Below are 19,911 nucleotides of genomic sequence, written 5' to 3'. Positions count from 1 at the left end.
GCATGAAATTGGGAAACACCTTCTAAGCTGTGTTGTTTTAATACCCTGTATAAAATTAACCTTTCCTTAGTTTCAGCTCACCTTTTCACTATTCACCCTGCTACCTCACTACTTTTTCATTTTCAGTTTGATTTCTTTAAGCAGATTTTCTGGTCTGTGTCCAAGGAGTTTAGCATTTAGTTCTCACACCTTCAACCAAGTGTACGTGACTGCTAGGGTACAGTTTAGAGAGCTTCTGTTTCTGTCTCCAGGTAAATGAGCTTGAACCTAGTCATGTAGACCGCTCTCTGCTTACTCTCATATCCAAACAGTTGGATGAAAAGTCAGAATAAGAACGATGTGATTGAGTCTTTATTTTGCTTCATTTTGTCACTAGTGTCCTAAATTATACTTCTCGGGGTAAGTTTACAGAGGATTGACACCCTCTGCTTATCTTTTTTTTTCCAACAATGCAGTTTCATTGCCAAACCAGCACTGGCACCAGAGCTCTTAACTTGTTTTTCATATGGGTTTGGGTTTCCACAAGCGGAGCATCACATCCTCTTTCAGTGGGTATTAGACATTTCCTCTGTTGTGTTATGAATGGAAACAGTTTGTCTGCATAAATCCTAGTATTCATCTCAATATCCCTGCTAGCAGATGCCCTAACACCACCAATCTAATTTCTAAACCCTGTTTAGACAAGTCAGTATCAATGCTCCTTGAAATGGCAAATGGTACTTTCATTTTCTTTTTGGCATCTATAAATGCTGCTTCAAACTAGACTCCCACTGTGTGGTTTTTAAACACTTCTTAAACCTTTAAGACAAAGATTTTAATAACTCAGTGGAGAGAGCATTTACTAATCTAGTTCAAAACTGAACTAAAACAACTTTTTGTATAGAACCAAAGGTGTAAAAATTAAATAAAATGCATTTTTAAAGAAATGCATTTCAGAGTCATATGGTGCTGTGAGAAGTATTAAGTTCCCTTCAGATTTCCTCTGTTGTTGTTTTAAGTTGCAGGGCTTTTTTCTATGTTTTTATATCATACAAAGAAAGGATAAGTAAATGCAAAAAAAAGCCAGGTTTGCTAGGATACATTTAATTGGTTGAAAACGGCTTTTTCTTCAATCTTACTGCTTTGCTACATTTGCCTTGGGTTATATTTAATATTAAAATTGGTTTGATTGGAATCAGAAAATGAATATGTGAATAGAAGAGCAAAAATCAGAAGAAATCTGTTGGGTTTTTTATTTTACAGCACTGCACATGACCTATGCATCAGTGGTGATACACATGTTTAGTATTTTGACCCATTCACTCTTAGTTAGCAAAGATCACAGTGCGCAAAGCGTGGCAATGAAAGTACGGCAGCTAGTGGAGGCTTGTCAAGCTATGCTAGAGCACTATCTGCCAAACATCACGAAGCTTCCCAAAATCTAACCTTAGGAAATTGCAACTGGCTTCCAGATACCGCTGCTGAATGGGAACGTGGCATGTACCCTTGGCTGCAAGCTGAATTCCTGTGGTGTGTGCATTCATAAACACACGGGAATCCATCTTGTCCCTCCCGTTCTGCTTTCAATCGTTTGAAAAACGGTATTATGGCTTAAGGCGGGGCAAACCGCTATGACGAAAGCAACAGCTGCCGAACCAATATAAACATGACAGCGCAGGTGGACGCACGTGTTGCTGCTGCTATCACATCTGTTTGGTCAGAATACACAGGTTCTTCTTTAAAAGTAGAACAGCAAGATGTGCCTTGACCAGCGTAACTTGTGGTTTCACATGGCTCCTGCTGTTTACAGTTTCGTTTGATACGACGATTGGCTAAAACCAACCTTTGGGAGGTGGGAACTAGATGTCACATCGACCAATCAGCTTGGATAGTTCTGCTGAATGTCCCTCCTTTCCCTGGATGAATTTGATGGGAGCAGACACAGATTGATAATGTGCAAAACGGAGAGTGTTACACATTATCAAACTCTCTTGATATATGACGTTAGCAAGTGTCCAAATATTCAGTCAACTGACATGTACACATTTGGTGAAAAAACCTGAGATCTACATAACAGAAAAGTTGTGCATGTGTATGTAATTGGCAGACAAGTACAGAAGGCGAGACACTGTGACAGAGTCTTGTGTCCTAAAGTCGTAAATCCTCCCCTGCCAAAGGCAAGGGCAAAAGACCACTGTCCATAAATTGTGCATTGTGAAAGGCCAGATTTAGGTAAAAAATGATCAGGTGTGTAAAATGCAATAACCACCACAGCTGTTCAAAGATCAAAATGAAGCTAGCAACAGGGTTATATGTTGTAACCTGCAGAGAGTGGAGACCTGACAGTCAAATGCCATGACAGTTTGAATATGACGAAGCAAAGATTGTTATCATTACTGTTATGTTGTGGAATTTCCTGGCTGTTTTATGTTGTTGCTGGTTTAAAAAAAATGTTTTTGTAAATATTTTGGTACTTAGTAAATATTTATTACCTTCCAACAGTTATCCCTAGGTATTGTTTTTATATCATGTGCTACAGACCTATCTGTATTCACACTATGATGAAAAATCAACACATAAGTAACAGTTTCCTGTTATTTATTCATTTTGTTGGCTTTTTATTGTTATTGATTGCTGTCTGCATATCAGTGTACTTCACAGCATCAAGATAATTATATTTTCATTCCATACTGTACATTTTCAAGATAATGACAGGGGTCCAACCATCCGAGGGGGTACTTCTTTTGCCACAAGGCGCGAGCAGCCTCTTGATGACTCTAACTGGTTCTTTATTGAGAGAGGTTTGTTATGGTGGGAACTTTACAGTGATCTGCTACAGAAGGACTAAGTTACTTTTTGCTTCATTTTTGTTTCACTGCAGAGCGTGTCACTGCAACTGCACTACATCCATCATCAGGAAAGCGTCTGTGGAGCGTATCTGCTGTATAAATGGAAAACCCTATTAACAGCAAGCATTTTTTTTTGTTTTATTTTCACTAAAACATATAATCACCATGGTGCTAAATTAGTTTGATGTTGTGTTTATTTACAAAAAAAAAAAAAAACCTGGTTTCAATTGAGGTAGTTGACTAGCAGGTTTTTGTTGAGTTCTTAATTGTGTCTAAACGCAGAGTTTTCACTGACGTTCGTGCATTTAGAACAGAGGTAGGTTCATTCTCTTTAAAGGCACACTTATTTAGTGAATGCTAGTTGTTTTATGTTGCAGTATCTAACACAGTGTCATGACAGAGAACATTTTGTAAGGAGTTACAAATACAAAACTAATAGAACATGGCTATGATGCAGCTGTTAGAGAAGAAAGGCAGGCATATCAGCTGAAATGAGAATGTAAATGCTCTTTTTTCATAATGCACAGGTCAGGGTGACACTGATTCTTGATATACATGAATGAAGGGGGGGGGGGGGATTATTTGATAAAAAGGATAGTGGCAGAGTGAGGAAACTCTTTGTTGCGCTGACTTCAGTGCCCCAGAGTCACCTTTGAGGATTTTAAGCATTTTGTGCCATCCATTAAGCCGACTGAGGACACATTCTGTAATGTCTGATGTGTGCACATTTTCTTTCAAATTAAAACAGCAATCAAATTGACTCTTTTAAAAGAGCCTAAAAGGTTCTGTATTTGTTTCTGAAGGCATAGGCTCTTCATAACCAATCTAATACACATAGGAAAAATGGCAGTTGAGAACATATTTTAAATCAGATGTAAATCTATGTTTGGTCTGTGTTTACGGTTGGAGTCGATGTTTTTAGCGCTGATTTTCAGCTTTGTTGCTTCTTGATAACAACTACCCAGTCGGTGTAATCTATGTTCAAGATTGCATTTTTCTACAGGCATATGCTTGCAGTAATCACACTGGAGTATTTAACCCCTTCATCTGACCATGAATTGAAAAAAAGCAGTAATATTCAGCTGCAACTACTTAAATTGGAACATGGTCTTAAAGTGTTTAGACTGGATGTGGTCCAGAGTCGCTGGGTTTGGAGTAACACTCTGTCTAATGACTGCTATACATAAATCATAATTTTCTTTGCCAATGCAACATGTTATGGCTTTGTTTGGTTCATATTTTGTTAAAGTTATCACTCAGTTACCCCACGCCTGATACACTGAAACCGCCAGAGAGCTTACCTTCTCAGAACCCTCTCCATTACTGCTTTTCTTATGTATGGCTACCATTTCTATCCCTTGATCTGAGAGACTTCTCCCCTTGTGGACCACCACACACCCCACTCTCGAGCTCCTGTTTATTTCGGGCGTTTCACTCATTTTGTTGTCATTGTGGACACGGTTTCTTAGTCCCAACAGAAAGTTGCTGTGGTTGTTGCTGCCATCCCTTAGTTCAGTCCCTTCGTATGGTGCTTGTGCAGACCTTCCTCTCCGTCCCCATCGGGGCATTCTGCTCCTCAGCTGGATGACGCAGCAGAAGGGCTTCGTCTTGCACACCGCCTGAAAGCCCCTCTTGAAATTCTTATTGTAGTAGCCGTAGACGATGGGATTCACACTGGAGTTGGAGAAGGCCAACCAGTGGGCAAAGGGGAAGATGTAGCTGGTGAGAAGGTCCAGCTGGTCCCTGTTCAGTCCACCGTAGTCGGCCATCATCATGAGGGTCCAGAGGGGCAACCAGGACAGCATGAAAAGCAACGCCACCACAATGAGCATCTTTATTACCTTGATCTTTTTCTGGGATATCACTTGCTGAGCATGTCTTCTGCCCCCTGCCTGGACTGTGACGTTGCCCAACTGTGGTTCTCTGTTTGCGACAGCGGAGGAGCAGAGTTTGACACCGATGCTTACATACATCAAGGTGATGACAGTGAGGGGAACCAGGTAGATGTGGGCAAACAGGACCGCCGTGTAGACCTTTCTCATGTGGGGATTGGCAAAGTTTTCATAGCAGGTGTAAAGGGGCAACGTGTGGTTGAAATCCTCGTTGTAAACCATGTAATGGAAAGGAACTTTCTCCACAGTCAGCGCTACTGCAGCAGGACACATAATGGCCACGGCTAACACCCAGATCGACACAATGGCTACCTTGGCAACAAGCAGCGTCAGCTTTGGCTGGAGAGGGTACACAATGCAACGGAACCTATGGTGGAAAATTAGAGAAGAGCATTGCCACTAATTAGTGAAGAAACATAAATAAAAAAAATAAAATAAAGCTAAACGTTGAACTATAGGCTGATGGTCAGACAGACAAAGCCTTTGTTCCAGACCAGTTCCAGATCAGTTTTCCAAAATGCAATTAAAATACAATTGGTTAAAGCAGATGTCAGAAAATCCAGTCCAGGTATGTGCCTTTCAAATTTTAATTATGTCCCTGGTCCTCCACACCTGAGTGAAATGGCAGAGTTAGCTCCTCAGCAAGCAGTCAAGCTCTCCAGAGCTCTGCTGACAAGATCACTGTGGATGATGTAGCATAGATACGTCTTAAAGTTTGAGCAACCTGGTCCACTAGGACTTACGTTTGTGACCCCTGTCTTGAAGATTGCATATTGCCTTCCTACACAGTTTGATATGATTTTCTTACTTTTCATCAGATTTTTCTAACTCTTTTGGTTAAAATACAGCCAGTGGATGACTCCCCCTCATTATTGTCAAAATATTACAGTAACATCTATCTTTGCTCTTTTCGATGGTTAGCCATGGCAATATATGGGACTTGTTTACATTGAGAAGCAACAACTGTGGTTCACTACACACCCACACCTGCCTTGATTACGACTCTAAATCCTACTCATGACATGATGAGTGAGTGTTGTATGAAGAGGGAGGAGGAGAAATCATACGCTTTCCCTTCTTTCAATCATCAGGGGAAATCTAAGTTCCCTTGCAGCGAAAATGGATCAGCTTAGATCCCTGACAAATAGAGGATATGACTATTGAGAATACACTATAACATGTTTCTCCAAAGCATTGATAAAGGAACATATTCCTTGATCCATATGTACTTCAAATCTCTGTACACAGTGGATATATTGCTCTTATGGATGAGAGAGGGAGTTGTCATGGATGAGAATGGTTTTTGATAGCTTCTGGGCTCCATATTGATCATGGTGGAGAGACACTTTCTCATACAGTCAGCAAATACTCGAAAGTAACTCATATGTAATAGTGGTTCTGGTTTTGGCCATCGTGTGCATAGATATGCCTAGAATGCTTGAATCTTATGACAGTATTTCATAAAAGAAAAAAAAAAACATTGTACCAAGTGGCACGGAGATGCAGTTGATAACCCTGTTGCCTTGCAGCAAGAAGATCCTGGGTTCGAATGGCGTTTGCATGTTCTCCCTGTGCATAAGTGGGTTCTCAATGGGTACTCTGGCTTCCTCCCACAGTCTAACCATATGACTGGTCTTTAATTGGTCTCCAAATTGCCCTAGGTGGCCTTCTCCATGGTGTACCTTAATCCAGTGACTGCTGGAGATAGGCACCAGCCCTCCGCTACCCTGCATGGACAAGGAATGGATGAAAAACATCCTCCTGATGGTAGTTTGGTACCAATTTCTTTGTTTAGAAAGGCTTCAGGTTAAATCACACTTCTTGGGGTACATGTCTAAGGCGAATAACTTCCCAACAGGTTCTTTGCATGGCTTTCTAGCACCTAACAATAGAGATTTTATTTAAACGGCTTGGAGCTTCATATGCTGACACTGAGTGAGCTGAGTGTCTCATTTCTCTGTGGACGATTTAACCAACATCTCTAAAGACAACCATGTCAAAATGGGTAAATAAGGAAAATATATAAAGAAATAAATCCCTCTATTTGAAATGAACAAAGAAACTAATCAATTAAATGTTGTGCACGGAACATCAAATGTTTGTAATATAAAAGTAGTCCTAGTCATGTGTTTCTGTGTTAATGTTTGTTTTTTAGTTTTCTCAACCCACAGTCAATTGCTGCTCATACTGGAACAAGATTTGCTGAAAGTTCCTCTCTTTTTAAAGGGAGTTGCTCCTTTCCACTGTTACAACATGCTTAAAGAGAGCGAGAGATTGCTTCAACATTAATGACTTGATGCAGCCGGGCTTCCTTACATAGACATGATTTTAAAAATGTGAATAATATGATCAACTGGCTGTTATTATTCAACACTATATTTAGTATTGTACTGACCTGTACTTCAGTCTGAATGTGACTGTGTGATTGGACCATACTGCAATGAAATAAATGGAATAAGACTGATTTGGACTCAGTTACACCCATGTAAACATGTAATTGTGTTGTTATAATGCAATATAGTCAATTTCAGTTTCCTACGCCAACTACTAAAAAAAAGGTACTAAAAAAAAGGTACAACAGGACTATATTTGAGAAAACTCAGTCAAGTGCATTGAGCCTCTGACTTTGCAGCTATCCCTCATACTAAGTATGACAACAGTGGTAAAGACAACATAACAACTCCCTTTTAACTGGAAACATCAACAGAACCTAGCTTAATGTGATCGGCCATCTGCCACGACCGACTTAGGTTATGAGAAAATTAAGCAAATATAAGAAGCACTAAAGCATTGATCAAGGAGTATTTCCTACATTGGATAATTCACCCTTCCACTGTTTCTATCCCCTTATCCTTGCAGAGTTACAGGGAGGCTGGTAACTATCTCACCACCTAGATTTACTAGAGAAATTGGAAGATGCCAAAAGGCATCAGACATTCTCTCTATTACATACCTGAATTATTTACTAATATTAAACTTGAATAGTTGTTGCCCTTACCAAATTCTTGACCCAACTTTTCAGGAAATTGTGTTTGCATATTACTTGAAATGAGCTCACAAAGAGCAGGTCCAAAATAACATCTTGATACTTTATCAGTAAACACAGTCCGGATTCCATTTAAAAATCACATTTATATTATATCGCGGTCCTGAAGGATTTCAGCCACCTGGCCCACCTCCCAGACTTACCTTTCAATGGCAATCGCTACCAGGGTGAAGACCGAGGCTGACACAGACACGCCCTGCACAAATCCACTCATCTTGCACACCGTGTTGGAGAAGGGCCAACCTACAAGAAAGACAAAGAAACAAGAAACACGTCAAAAGTTAGAAAAAAACACGTCATCTTTCTTTGTTTTTACATTGTATTTTAAGAACAGGGGAGGCATAAGTTCTGATTGGATCTTTTTTTTAATCTTTCCTATCCACATGTTGGCAGTGTGAGCACAGTCCCATAATGCCTTTTTTATGTGGTTATATAGTTTTATTATAATGGTTAATTGCTATCATAGAGCATGGGGTACTGAGCTAAAGGGTCGGCACATTGAGAAAAATTAAAATAAATTGACTCTGACCTTGGGTGAAGTATGATTACTGCTCAATAGGCAAACAGCACTTCCCACACAGCTAAGGCTGAGGTACTTCAGATGTCAAGATAGTAACCTTTTTATAACACGGTTTTCAATGCAGAGTGCACAGTGATATTGCAGCGCTCAAATACAGAACTATTTTTTAGGAGCTCTTCCACTAACAAGGCACACACTCCAGTACTTCAGCCAAACTGCAATGAACAGTAGATACTTGACTGTGATAATTAAATTTAAAAAATCCTTTAGATGCGTGACTCTTAGTGGAAACGAAACAAAACATTTTGAAGAACAGCTTAAAATGGCTAAACAGATGGTGAAAAAAATAGCTTGTGAGATAAAACACATTATACTACTGAAGAGTTGGCTAATATACTGTCTACAGAATGTTTTAAATGTGTCCCTGTTCACACACACACACAAATAAAAATGATTAATTACCTCCTTAGTATGTCTTCAAGTGCTAAAGAGGCTAGGCTATAACTCATTCATTGTATTTAGCTGTGTATTCATATAGCGCCAATTCACAACACGTCATCTCAAGGCACTTTCCAAAATCAAATTCCATCAAATCATACAGATTGGTCAAAAAGTTTCCTCTCTAAGGAAACCCAGCAGGTTGCATGAAGTCTGGACAAGCAACATTCATTCCTCATGAAAGAATGTAGAGCCACAGTGGACAGTCGTCTGCATTGTCAAAGGCTTTGCAGCAATTCCTCATACTGAGCAAGCATGAAGCGATAGTGGAGAGGAAAACTCCCCTTTAACAGAAAGGAAAACCTCCAACAGAACCAGGCTCAGTGTGAACGATCATGTGCCTCGACTGACTGGGGATTAGAGAAGACTAAGCAGAGAGACAAAAAAGCACAGATTGATCCAGGAATCCTTTCTATGTTACATGGTAATAGCAGATGATCTGTCTTCCCTGGATGATGTCACAGCAAACAGAACACCAGACCAGGTATACCTACTACAAAGAAATAATGACATAACAAAAAGTTAAAAACTGAAATAACAACAAACAACGCAAATTGGAGAACAACAGGAGAACGCCGCAGAGTGAGAGAAATAGACCCCAATGTCCTCCAGCAGCACAAGCCTATAGCAGCACAACATAGAGGTAGCTCAGGGTAACATGAGTCACTCCAACTATTAGCTTTGTCAAAAAGGAAAGTTTTAAGATTAGTCTTAAAAGTAGACAGGGTGTCTGCCTCACAGCCTAAAACGGGAGTTGGTTCCACAGGAGAGGAGCCTGATAGCTAAAGGATCTGCCTCCCATTCTACTTTTAGAGACTCTAGGAACCACCAGCAGACCTGCAGTCTGAGAGCGAAGTGCTCTGTTAGGAACATACGGGGTAATCAGAGCTCTGATATATGATGGAGCTTGATTATTAAGGGCTTTATACATGAGAAGGAGAATTTTAAATTCTATTCTTCATTTAACAGGAAGCCAACAAAGGGAAGTTAATATAGGAGAAATATATATCCCTCTTGTTGATTTTCATCAGAACCCTTGCTGCAGCATTTTGGATCAGCTGAAGGCTTTGAACTGCAACTGTATGACTACATGTACCGTAATCCCCAGTTTTCCCACATTATTCTTCAGTTAATTCCATATCTGGACTAGCTGGACAAAAATGTGCAAGTATATACATTGTGAGTTTAATTTTTTTTTTTTTATTCTTGCTTACAGAGAATAAGATTGATTTTACTCTTCTTTAGACTTAAAATCAGAGAGCTGTGAGCTACCAGGTGGAAAACATACAGCAAATCAGAAATGGCACAACATAGCTGTGCATCCAAGGTAACAGCCCAAATATTTTACAAAACAGTACCACCTAAAAAGACCTACTGTTAGTTGAGATTTTCATTAACTTATTTCTGCTGCGGTAAAGTGTTTGTCTGAAGCATTTTCTGTCACAAAAGTTTCCTCACAGAAAACATCCCTCTTCCCAAAAATGAAAATTGTTTCTCTGTTTGAACCACCTGCAGCAAGCTGTCAGTGAGACAGAAGCAGAAGAATGTAATTGTGTATTGTATTTAAAAAAAAAACACACACACACACACTTTAAAACTCTGAACTTTAAAACTGAAACTTTATCTCTGGAACTATTGGTTGAATCAATCAAACAAAGCAGCACAAACCGTTCATCAGACCTCCTGACATTTATTTATTTAAATGTCTTTGATATACGTTTTTTTTTTTTTTTTTTTTACAACACTAAACATATACAGCTGTCCCTCTGTCTTTTTATAGACATGCATAGGCTATAGAGCCCATGAGTTGGATATATTAGACTAATTGTTGGGTACCTGGCTTTCTTAATACTATAGCCAACCTCCCTGATCCCCTCTTCTGATGGTAAAATAAGGATGTGACTATCCACAGATACTAGTAAAGACAATACGAAATCCTGCAAAATTCATGAAATTTGTTAATTATTTTCATAACACACCAAAAAAATCTATCATTTTCTTCTCTGACATATCACATTTTAGTTTTAACATTGAAACAAATCTATAATTTGAAACCAGCAACACGCTCCAGAAATGTAGCAGTGATGCAGTAAACATAAGGAAAACCAACAGAAAAAAGACTTGGATTTCCAAGCAAGACTGGGTCATTTTTCATCAATCGGCGTAAAAGAACTATGATCAGAAGAAGATTTTAAAAGAATCTAACTCATTCTGAGTGTGTGCTAGGATTAAGAGATTCTAAAATAATCTTAATTCATCAAGGCCAAAGCCAGAAGTCACAGATATAACTGTGACCTTGAAGCTTTCATGTATGCATGTGAACTTGTCATGCAGCCACAATCCATAATGAAAACACTGCAGAATAACCACCGCCACTTTATGGTCTGCTGCTGCATCCAGAAATAAAAGCTGAAGCTGTTGAATGAAAGAAGCCATGCTTCAGATCAGCAGAGCGATAATTCTGCTCTTAGACCACCAGGCCATCCCATATACACATGTACATGGTGATAGTGTTCTCTGCGGACAGAAAGGCCATTGTTCAGTTTGTTGTGGGTAAAAATGGAAATTCGGTTCACTGTGGTAAAGCAGAGAAGGATCATCAAAGCACCCTGGACAAGCACCTACACCATGCTGACTTTAACAGCAGTTTTAATGAAACTAAGAGGCACCATTCATAGTTTTTTGTAAAGTAAAGTAGGGTTTAAAACATGTAATCAGTGTGAAACAATTAACTCCAGGCTTGACCCATTTAAAAATTACACTTCTTATGAATTTCGTAATCTAGGATGATCCTAATGCCCAAAAGGCAGGGAATTTTTATTTTTTATTTTTTTTACAAATAGTCATTGTTTAATGCAGCAAATCTTCAACTGTATTTTATAACTCTTTGTTCAGTGTTGAATAGTCCAGTTGTGGACTGACCACTCTCAACATTTAGCATTTTAAATCCGAAATGGTTAAATTCAGCTCAGAGTTCTTAAAAACAGTAAAATAGTCCTTTAGCTCAACGTCAAATCAGAAGCACTAAATCCGAGAGCAACTTTAGTACACGAAGTCAACCAGCCACTGTGTACGGCTGTATTATGTTAGCGTACTTATACTTTACAGAAGTCATTGCAGTAGTGGTTGGGTGTCAGTAGGTCACCTTAGCATTGACTAGACATGCAACTAAAAACAGAAAAAGTTTTTGGGGTAGAACTGAAAGAAAGTTTTTTTTCCACCTAATTGCATTGCCTCTCAATGGGAAAGAGTGTTTGGCAGGAAGCCAAAGCTGTAGAGGTGTGGGGTTGCAATAGCAGGCCTGCTTGTCTATAAAGATCCTAACACGAATGTATACAGTTTTTTTTTTTTTTTTTGTCTGAGCAACACATCCATCTGGTGTCGTCTCAGTGGGAATACCGCAGACTTCTTTCTGCACGGCTTCCAACTGTGTTATTCAGTCAGTCACCGACTGGACCTGTTTTCTATTGACAATGTCTGGAGCATCATGAAGAGGACAATCAGAGGATGGCAACAGACTGATTGGCAGTGGTAATTGTATAAAAATAGATGCTGAAAATACTATCCTTCATCCTCGTCAGACATAGAAGAACACTTTTGTGCCCGTCCAAGGGCCTGTTGCTGTGCATATAACAGACACAGGAGAGACTGAACTAGTAAAACCTTCAGACAAACTGCTGCTAGATGTGTGACATTGCCCTATATCTCTTATCTCAGTCTTCTATAAATATTACAAAAGATAAATACTGTATGTTCTTATTTCTGTACTAGTAAAATGGTTCAAATTGAAAACTGCTTTAAAGGACATAATGGGGGTTGCACCAACTTGTCGACTATTAGAACAGTTGATTTCAGGGCTTTGCAAAGACATTTTATAATTCACATCACTTAGTTGCATCACTTAGTGTTCCATACATGCTTTGTATATCTTTTTCATATATCAAAGAAATATGGTAATTTGACAGTGCAGACGTTGGTCAGAGGTTCTCTGATCAGAACTGAACTGAGCTATATGTCAACCATCCACTTTCCCCGGAGGACGCCTCCGCCTTCTGTTCATGCCAAGGAGGCCTCAGGGTCTGTTCTCGCCATGGAGGGTCCAGAGGAGGCTTCTACTTCTGCTATCGCCACTGAGGGTCCTGTGGACACCTCAGTTCAAGTCCAGGTGGACTTGCCTCCTGCTCACACTCCAGAGAGTTGTGTGGAGGGGATCCAAGTGGCAGCACCTCGGCAAATGCCAAGCTCTGGGGTAGATTTAATTATTTGGGTGTCTATAATCCACCCTTGAGAGGGGGGTTCTGTCATGCATCATACCTGTGGTCTGTTGTTTTTTGGGCTGGGAGGCTGTTGACCACTTTTTGCGCTACTCATTCTGTTAATTACACTGAGCAGATTCACCTGCCTCTCTCCTGATAACCTCCACCCGTTATCCTGCACATAAAGACCTGCCTCTCACAGTGAGAAGTTGCTAGATCACCTCCAAGACATAGTGTAAGTTGCTGTCCAGCGTTTCATGAATATCGCTGTTTCTGACCAGTTTTTCTTGTTTTCGGATTCACCTCTTTGCTTTGCCCTTGCTGGATACCTCATATGCTTTCTGACTCTGGCCACAACTTGACCTGATCTCGATCACAACTCCTGCCCTGCCCCTTGGATCTGTCTTCCAGTTTGCTGCCCGTCTTCTCCATGCATGATCCCTTTTCTCTCTAGGACCTGCTCCTTGCTCCCAGCCTATTCAGCCATCATCTCCTGCTATGAGCAGCCTGCTCTCAGCATATACTGTAAACTGCTTGGTTCTGGACTGTTGACTTGCAACATCAGGTTTTTGTTCATCCTTCTTTTTAATAAACCTTTTAAGTACAACACCGTGTTTGGTTTGTATATCGGATTCTCCGTCAGAGTAAGCATTACAGACGTCAAAGCACACAGCTATTAATTGTTAGAATCAATCAGTGGTAACAATCATACACACAAGAAACTTGGAAATATTTATTGAAACTACTGTGCTGCGGGACGGAGAGAGGTTTTTGTTGTTGTTGGAGATGGTGAAGAAGTTCTAGGGAAGGTGAGTCTGAGGTTGACATGTGGTGGTTGATGGAATATTATTTTCTTTGCTGTTTCTTTCCAGTGAAGGTGAAGGGGATTGTGGAACAGAGGAACATTGGAAGTTGGACAGGCAGGTGGGTAAGTGATGGTGTTGAAGCAATCTAACAACTTCTAATAGGAGGGCAACCAAAAGAGCATTGAGGAGATTCAAATAGAGAGTCTTTAGAGGATTTTTCCAATAATCACAAGGAAGCAGAGCACAGGAAGCCAGGAACAGAGCAAGAACAACTGCAATGATTTTGAAGAGGGCAATAAAAACAATGAAGGTATGCCTTTATTGAGTCAAACAATCTGGCATCTGCCTTAGGCTCAATGAGCTGAAGCTGTGGGAGCACACTAGCCAGTCAAACCCTGCAGAAGGTGAGGAGAAACACACAAACAGCTCTGTGGATATGACAAATACAGTAGTTATTGACTAGGGAAGTTAGAGTTTATTTAAATGATATATAAAAACCTTGAGAGCTAAATGTAATTAAACATCATCATAAATAAATAAAGCCACATTCACTCAGTTACATTCACAAATGAGCACACATTCATAGACTGATTGATAGGCAACATAGGTTAAGTCCCTGGAGTGTTTGACAGTCCATCACAGGGCAATGTAAAGACACACAGGATAAACAACCATGCACACATACACTCATAATTAAGAGCAATTTAGAGAGACCAATTAACCTTACAGTCATGTTTTTGGATTGTAGGAGGAAGCTGGAATACCTGGAAATTATCCACACATGCAGTGGGAAAATATGCAAATTCCAAGAAGACCCCAGGTCAGGATTTGAAACCTGGACCTTCTTGCTGCAAGGCAACAGTGATAAAAGCACCACGTACAGCCAAACTAGTCTGCCAAAGCCTGTTCACACAAAGATATGTTTTTTTTTTTTTTTTTTTTTTTTTTTCACTAAGTAAGACCCAGCAGAGTAATTATCTGATTTATTTTCGTTTTCTCTGTACATCAGCGGAAGGGTTTTTAGGATTTTGATCTCTAATCTGGAAACGTATTCTTCTCTGGAGCAGGTTAGGCTTCCAGCATCAATAACCATGGCAACAGACTCAGGGAAAAATATTGAACAAGTCACATCACTGTGAAAATCAAGATCTGAACCTTCCTAAACCCTTAATTGCGCTTTGTATCACAGGCCCCTGATTTCTTCTCTTTTCCTGATATCAAGTTCTCATTTGAACCACTTGCTCTACAACACAATTATGCTCCATCTACTTCCATGGTCCGAATAATATGTTTTAAACCTTTATTGCAGTTTAGTTTAATAATTGTGGTGTGCAGCCAATGAAAACACAAAATTTAACATATTTATAAACTGAAGCATTTAATAAACATGTTAAAACAAACTTTTGCTTAATCAGTGTTTCAACCTTTTTTGATAATTGTTTGGTGCGGGCTTTTAGTCCTGCACAATTCCAACCAGGCACTTCACCACTAAAGAACAGAACAGAGTTGAATCTAAATCCTTCAGGACAGACATCAGGTTATGAGTCCTTTATTAATCTCTTATAGGGCCATTTGTTTACCATCACCTAGTCCACGTACAGTCTAGGAAGGGATAAGGACAGAAATAAAACGCTATATACATACAATTATTATAAATATAAGGTGCCAGCAACAGTTACAACCAAACCTGCAGAATTATAGTATATAAAACACACATGTATAGTGAAGAAATTAGCAATTAGAAGGAGTAAATATAATAAAGCAAAGACTTTGCTAATGTAAGATCATGGTAGATGCTAAAGACTGAACTGTTAAAGTAATTCAATGAATGCATATTTTGTACTCCTGGTTCTGCTTCTAGTACATGACTGCCAGTATTACATCTCCAACACCTCTGCCATCTGCAGCAACTCTCAACGTAATTAACATACACCTTAGCATACTGCTGTTTATGTCGACTGTGGAGAGCTGGCTCATGTGCATAGTTTCATGTTGCTGTGGTAACAGAGCAGAGACTCAATGAAACATGAAACTGTTATGCAGCCCTGACAAATTTTTCAAGTTGGATCAGAAAGTTGTGGAAGCAGGGATGAAGAGAGGAAGGTGCTTCTGATGGGTGGAGCCTCTTAACCATTTCATTGTTATCATCACATGTTAGCACTTCCATTCATCTGTGACATTTCTTTGTCAATTTAATTTGCTAAATGCAGCGCTCATTAAACCTGCCCACCTTCATTCAACTCCAAAGACGTCAGTTGCTCCTTTAAAAGAAAAAAAACAGAGCTTTTGACACATTAACAATGTGTTTTGGAGTTTAACGGCTTGGTGTTCTGTTGTTTCTCACTTTCGAGTGTGAACCTGAGATAGCAACAGGCCAAGTCTGTAAATAGAGATGAAATGCAAGTCTGAACAAAAACTCATAACTCTGTCCCAGTAATATCCATCCATCCATCCATCCATCCATCCATCCATCCATCCATCCATCCATCCATCCATCCATTCATCCGTCCACTTGTCCTTTACTTCTGCAACAGTGCGTGGTGGGGGGAACAGGTCCAGATGGGAAACCCGGCCATCCTTCTCCAGCTTCTTCTGGGTGATATTTCCAGGCCATGATGGATAAACAGTCTGTTCAGTGGGTTTAGTGTTTGCAACAAAATCTTTCTGATCAGCGGGTTGTGTGGAGTGCAGTCTCTGTTGCTGTCACTTCTTGTGTCTGTGGAATCGCAGGTCGTGACTTTAAAAAGCTAACCAAGATTATAAAGAAGCTAGGCTCCAATCTTTGGACTATTCTGAAGAACTCAAGAACTCAAACGGTGCTTCATGACGTGAACAACATGAATGCTCTTCACACGCTACTAAGTTCAACAACTTAGTGCCTTCAGAGGCTTCCTCTGATCCCCTGCAACACAGACTATTGCACAAGATACTGCCTGTCCACATACGTCACTATCATTAGCTAACAAAAAAACTCATAAGGAATGTTACTAGAACATCTAATTAACCTTAAGGATTAATAAGTGAATTCAATTCAATTCTATTGAAACCAGCTGTCAATCTGCCTAGGAGTAGGCAATACAGTAACCCCCCCCCCCCCCCCCCAACTCCCCAAGGTTGGACTTCAGGGGAAGGGAAAAACTAAATTGCTCTTTAGTTTTTCACTTGTAGGTCTGTGACAGTACTATCAAAAAACATATTGTCATACAGAAAACATCTACTCCAGCTTTACACAACCTAAATTTGAACAATAAGTAATCAGTAACACAAGAATACTTACGATGTAAAATTCAATTAGCCCTGAATGTTCTTGAGGGAAGGGGAGAATGTAATACAATGTTTTTATTATATTCATTAAAGGTAGAATAAGAGACGGAGTCTACAAGCTAATCATAATACAGTACATACAGTACCTGCCAAATCCTATTGAAATGAAATAGAACTATCTGTAGTAGAGAGATCATTTTCCTTGTCTTTAACTAAGTTTCTTCTAAGACGAGGATAAACCATGTTTAATTTTAAAATAAAGCATTTACCCAAAATGCTTCAAAAAGTTAAGATCACTTCATCACAGCTACCATCAAAGACAAAACCCAGATTTATTCAGCAGTTGTTCAAAAAATTATTTTCCACTCCCTTAGTGGAAAAGTTCCTGGCACTTTTAACAAAACATTTTGGAAGCTGAATATAAAAAAGGCAAACATTAGCAAACTTAAAACTTTCTTTTAAAGTTGCATTTCGATTGGGAAAAGAATGAAATAAGACTTCAAAGAAGAAGGAAGGTTTCACTGATGTAAAAGTGGCGATGCTCCAAATGTGGAGGAGTTGTCAGAGATAAACTACCTTGCACTTCACTGCACTCCACCTCTGAAGTATGCAGAGCTTCAATGAATCTTCAAATAGCTCCCAGGAAGGGTTTAGCTATGACTCCATGACAATGAGGATTAAAGCAGAATATCGTGACTGTACAAATTCAAAGGCATAAAAAACATCTTCATTAAAGCTTGGCTCAAAAGTGGAATTGAAAGTAGTCTATGCCAGAACAACAACTTCTAGCTAAAGAGTACTTCTACGCAATCAGCCAAAATGCCATGGATGGCTGAAGAGCATTACCTTTTGAGGTGCATTAGCTGAAGGAACAAAATCAACTATGTTTCAGTTTGCTCTCCTGGGAAAACATAAAACAAAACTAGAATTCATTTAAAGTTGCTACCATTTGGAATAAAGAGACTGGAAGGTTGGGTAACTTTTCTGACATTTAGTTTTTCAGAGATGAAATGAGCAAAGTTACACAAGACATGGAGAAGTTTAAAGGTGGAGGTCTAGCAACGTATATCCATAATTCCTGGTGCACATCCAAACCTTCTATTGGAATATCTGACAGTAAAGTACAGACTATTTAAACTGTTTGGAACAGGGGTCGCCGACATGGTGACAGGTAGCTCCCCAGGACCATATGTGGTGCCCTCAAGCCTGTTAAAAAATAGCCCAACCCTCCAGTGAGCTGCATCTAAAATGTTATTTAGTTGCTCATCCTTTTAGTCATACTTGTACTTACCGTCCGTCCGTCCGTTTTCTTCCGCTTATCTGGGGTCGGGTCGCGGGGGTAGCAGCTTCAGTAGGGAGGCCCAGACGTCCCTCTCCCCAGCCACTTGGGCCAGCTCCTCAGGAGGAATCCCAAGGTGTTCCCAGGCCAGCCGGGAGACATAGTCCCTCCAGCGTGTCCTGGGTCTTCCCCTGGGCCTCCTCCCGGTGGGACGTGCCACGGAACACCTCACCAGGGAGGCGTCCGGGAGGCATCCTAACCAGATGCCCGAGCCACCTCAACTGGCTCCTCTCGACGTGGAGGAGCAGTGGCTCTACTCTGAGTCCTCCCCGGATGACTGAGCTCCTCACCCTATCTCTAAGGGAGAGCCCAGACACACTATGGAGAAAACTCATTTCAGCCGCTTGTATCCGGGATCTCGTTCTTTCGGTCACGACCCAAAGCTCATGACCATAGATGAGGTTAGGAATGTAGATCGACCGGTAAATCGAGAGCTTCGCCTTTTGGCTTAGCTCTCTCTTCACCACAACGGATCGGTACAGCGCCCGCTTCACAGCAGACACCGCACCAATCCGCCTGTCGATCTCCCGCTCCATCTTCCCCTCATTTATGAACAAGACCCCAAGATACTTGAACTCCTCCACTAGGGGCAGTACATCCTCCCCAACCCAGAGGAGGCACTCTACCCTTTTACTTGTACTTACATAGATTTAAAATAATAAATGCATTAAAAACATGTTTATGTTACATGACGTTAAGGTGGGCTCTGACTCTTCTAGTTCAAAGGTCAGTACAGGTAGCCCTTTGTAGGACACAGTAGCAATGTAGCTCTCGACTTCTAAAAGGCTGGTGACCCCTGGTTTAGATAGTTCAACTCTGTGTTCATCATTGCAGCCTAGATACAGCCAAGAGCTAACGCTAAATTACCCCCCGGTGAAACTATATTGTTTTATCAGCCGTCAAATGAGCACTAATCCAGAGGCAGCTGTCATGGTAGATGGAGACTTTAATCATATTGAATTAAAATCTGTGTGCCCAAAATTCCCGAAATTCATAAAGTTTCTGACCAAAGACAATAGTATATGAGATCAGGTCTACTGCATCATCCCAGGAACGTATAAGGCTGCAGCGTATCCTCTGTGGACCTGATTCCTGCCTACAACCCACTGATCGGCAGAACCGTACTCTTCATCAGAACCATTCAGGTTTGGTCTTAAGAAGCCACACAAAACATGTTTGAGGTCTCTTCATTGTAAATACAACCAAGACAGTTAGCCTAAAAACAAGCTGAATCTGAAGGAAAACTGAATTTGGACCAAAATGGAAGTGATAAAATTTGTCGCAGAGGTATGGCGTATGTGGTCTCAGCTGGGGTCATCAACTACCATCTGTCTTGGCAGACAGTGTGAGGGCCAGATGCTTTTGTGCTTTCGTAAAACAAAACACACACATATATATATATACATATATATATATATATATATATATATATATATATATATATATATATATATATATATGT

General features: G+C 40.2%; 1 protein-coding gene across 1 annotated transcript in view; it reads right to left on the bottom strand.

Annotated features, from left to right (window-relative positions):
- Positions 1-546: 546 nt before the first annotated feature.
- npffr1l2 (neuropeptide FF receptor 1 like 2) overlaps positions 547-19,911 on the bottom strand; it is a 97,169-nt gene continuing 77,804 nt past the window's right edge. The window contains exons 3-4 of the mRNA XM_012871707.2: positions 7,910-8,009; positions 547-5,087 (exon numbers count right to left, since the gene is read on the bottom strand). Coding sequence (XP_012727161.2) covers positions 4,085-5,087; positions 7,910-8,009 — 1,103 coding nt within the window. The 3' untranslated portion in view covers positions 547-4,084. The remainder of the gene's footprint in view (positions 5,088-7,909; positions 8,010-19,911) is intronic.

This window comes from Fundulus heteroclitus, chromosome 12, assembly GCF_011125445.2.
Source record: "Fundulus heteroclitus isolate FHET01 chromosome 12, MU-UCD_Fhet_4.1, whole genome shotgun sequence".
Taxonomy (NCBI): domain Eukaryota; kingdom Metazoa; phylum Chordata; class Actinopteri; order Cyprinodontiformes; family Fundulidae; genus Fundulus; species Fundulus heteroclitus.
This window is presented reverse-complemented; position numbering and strand designations above follow the sequence as displayed.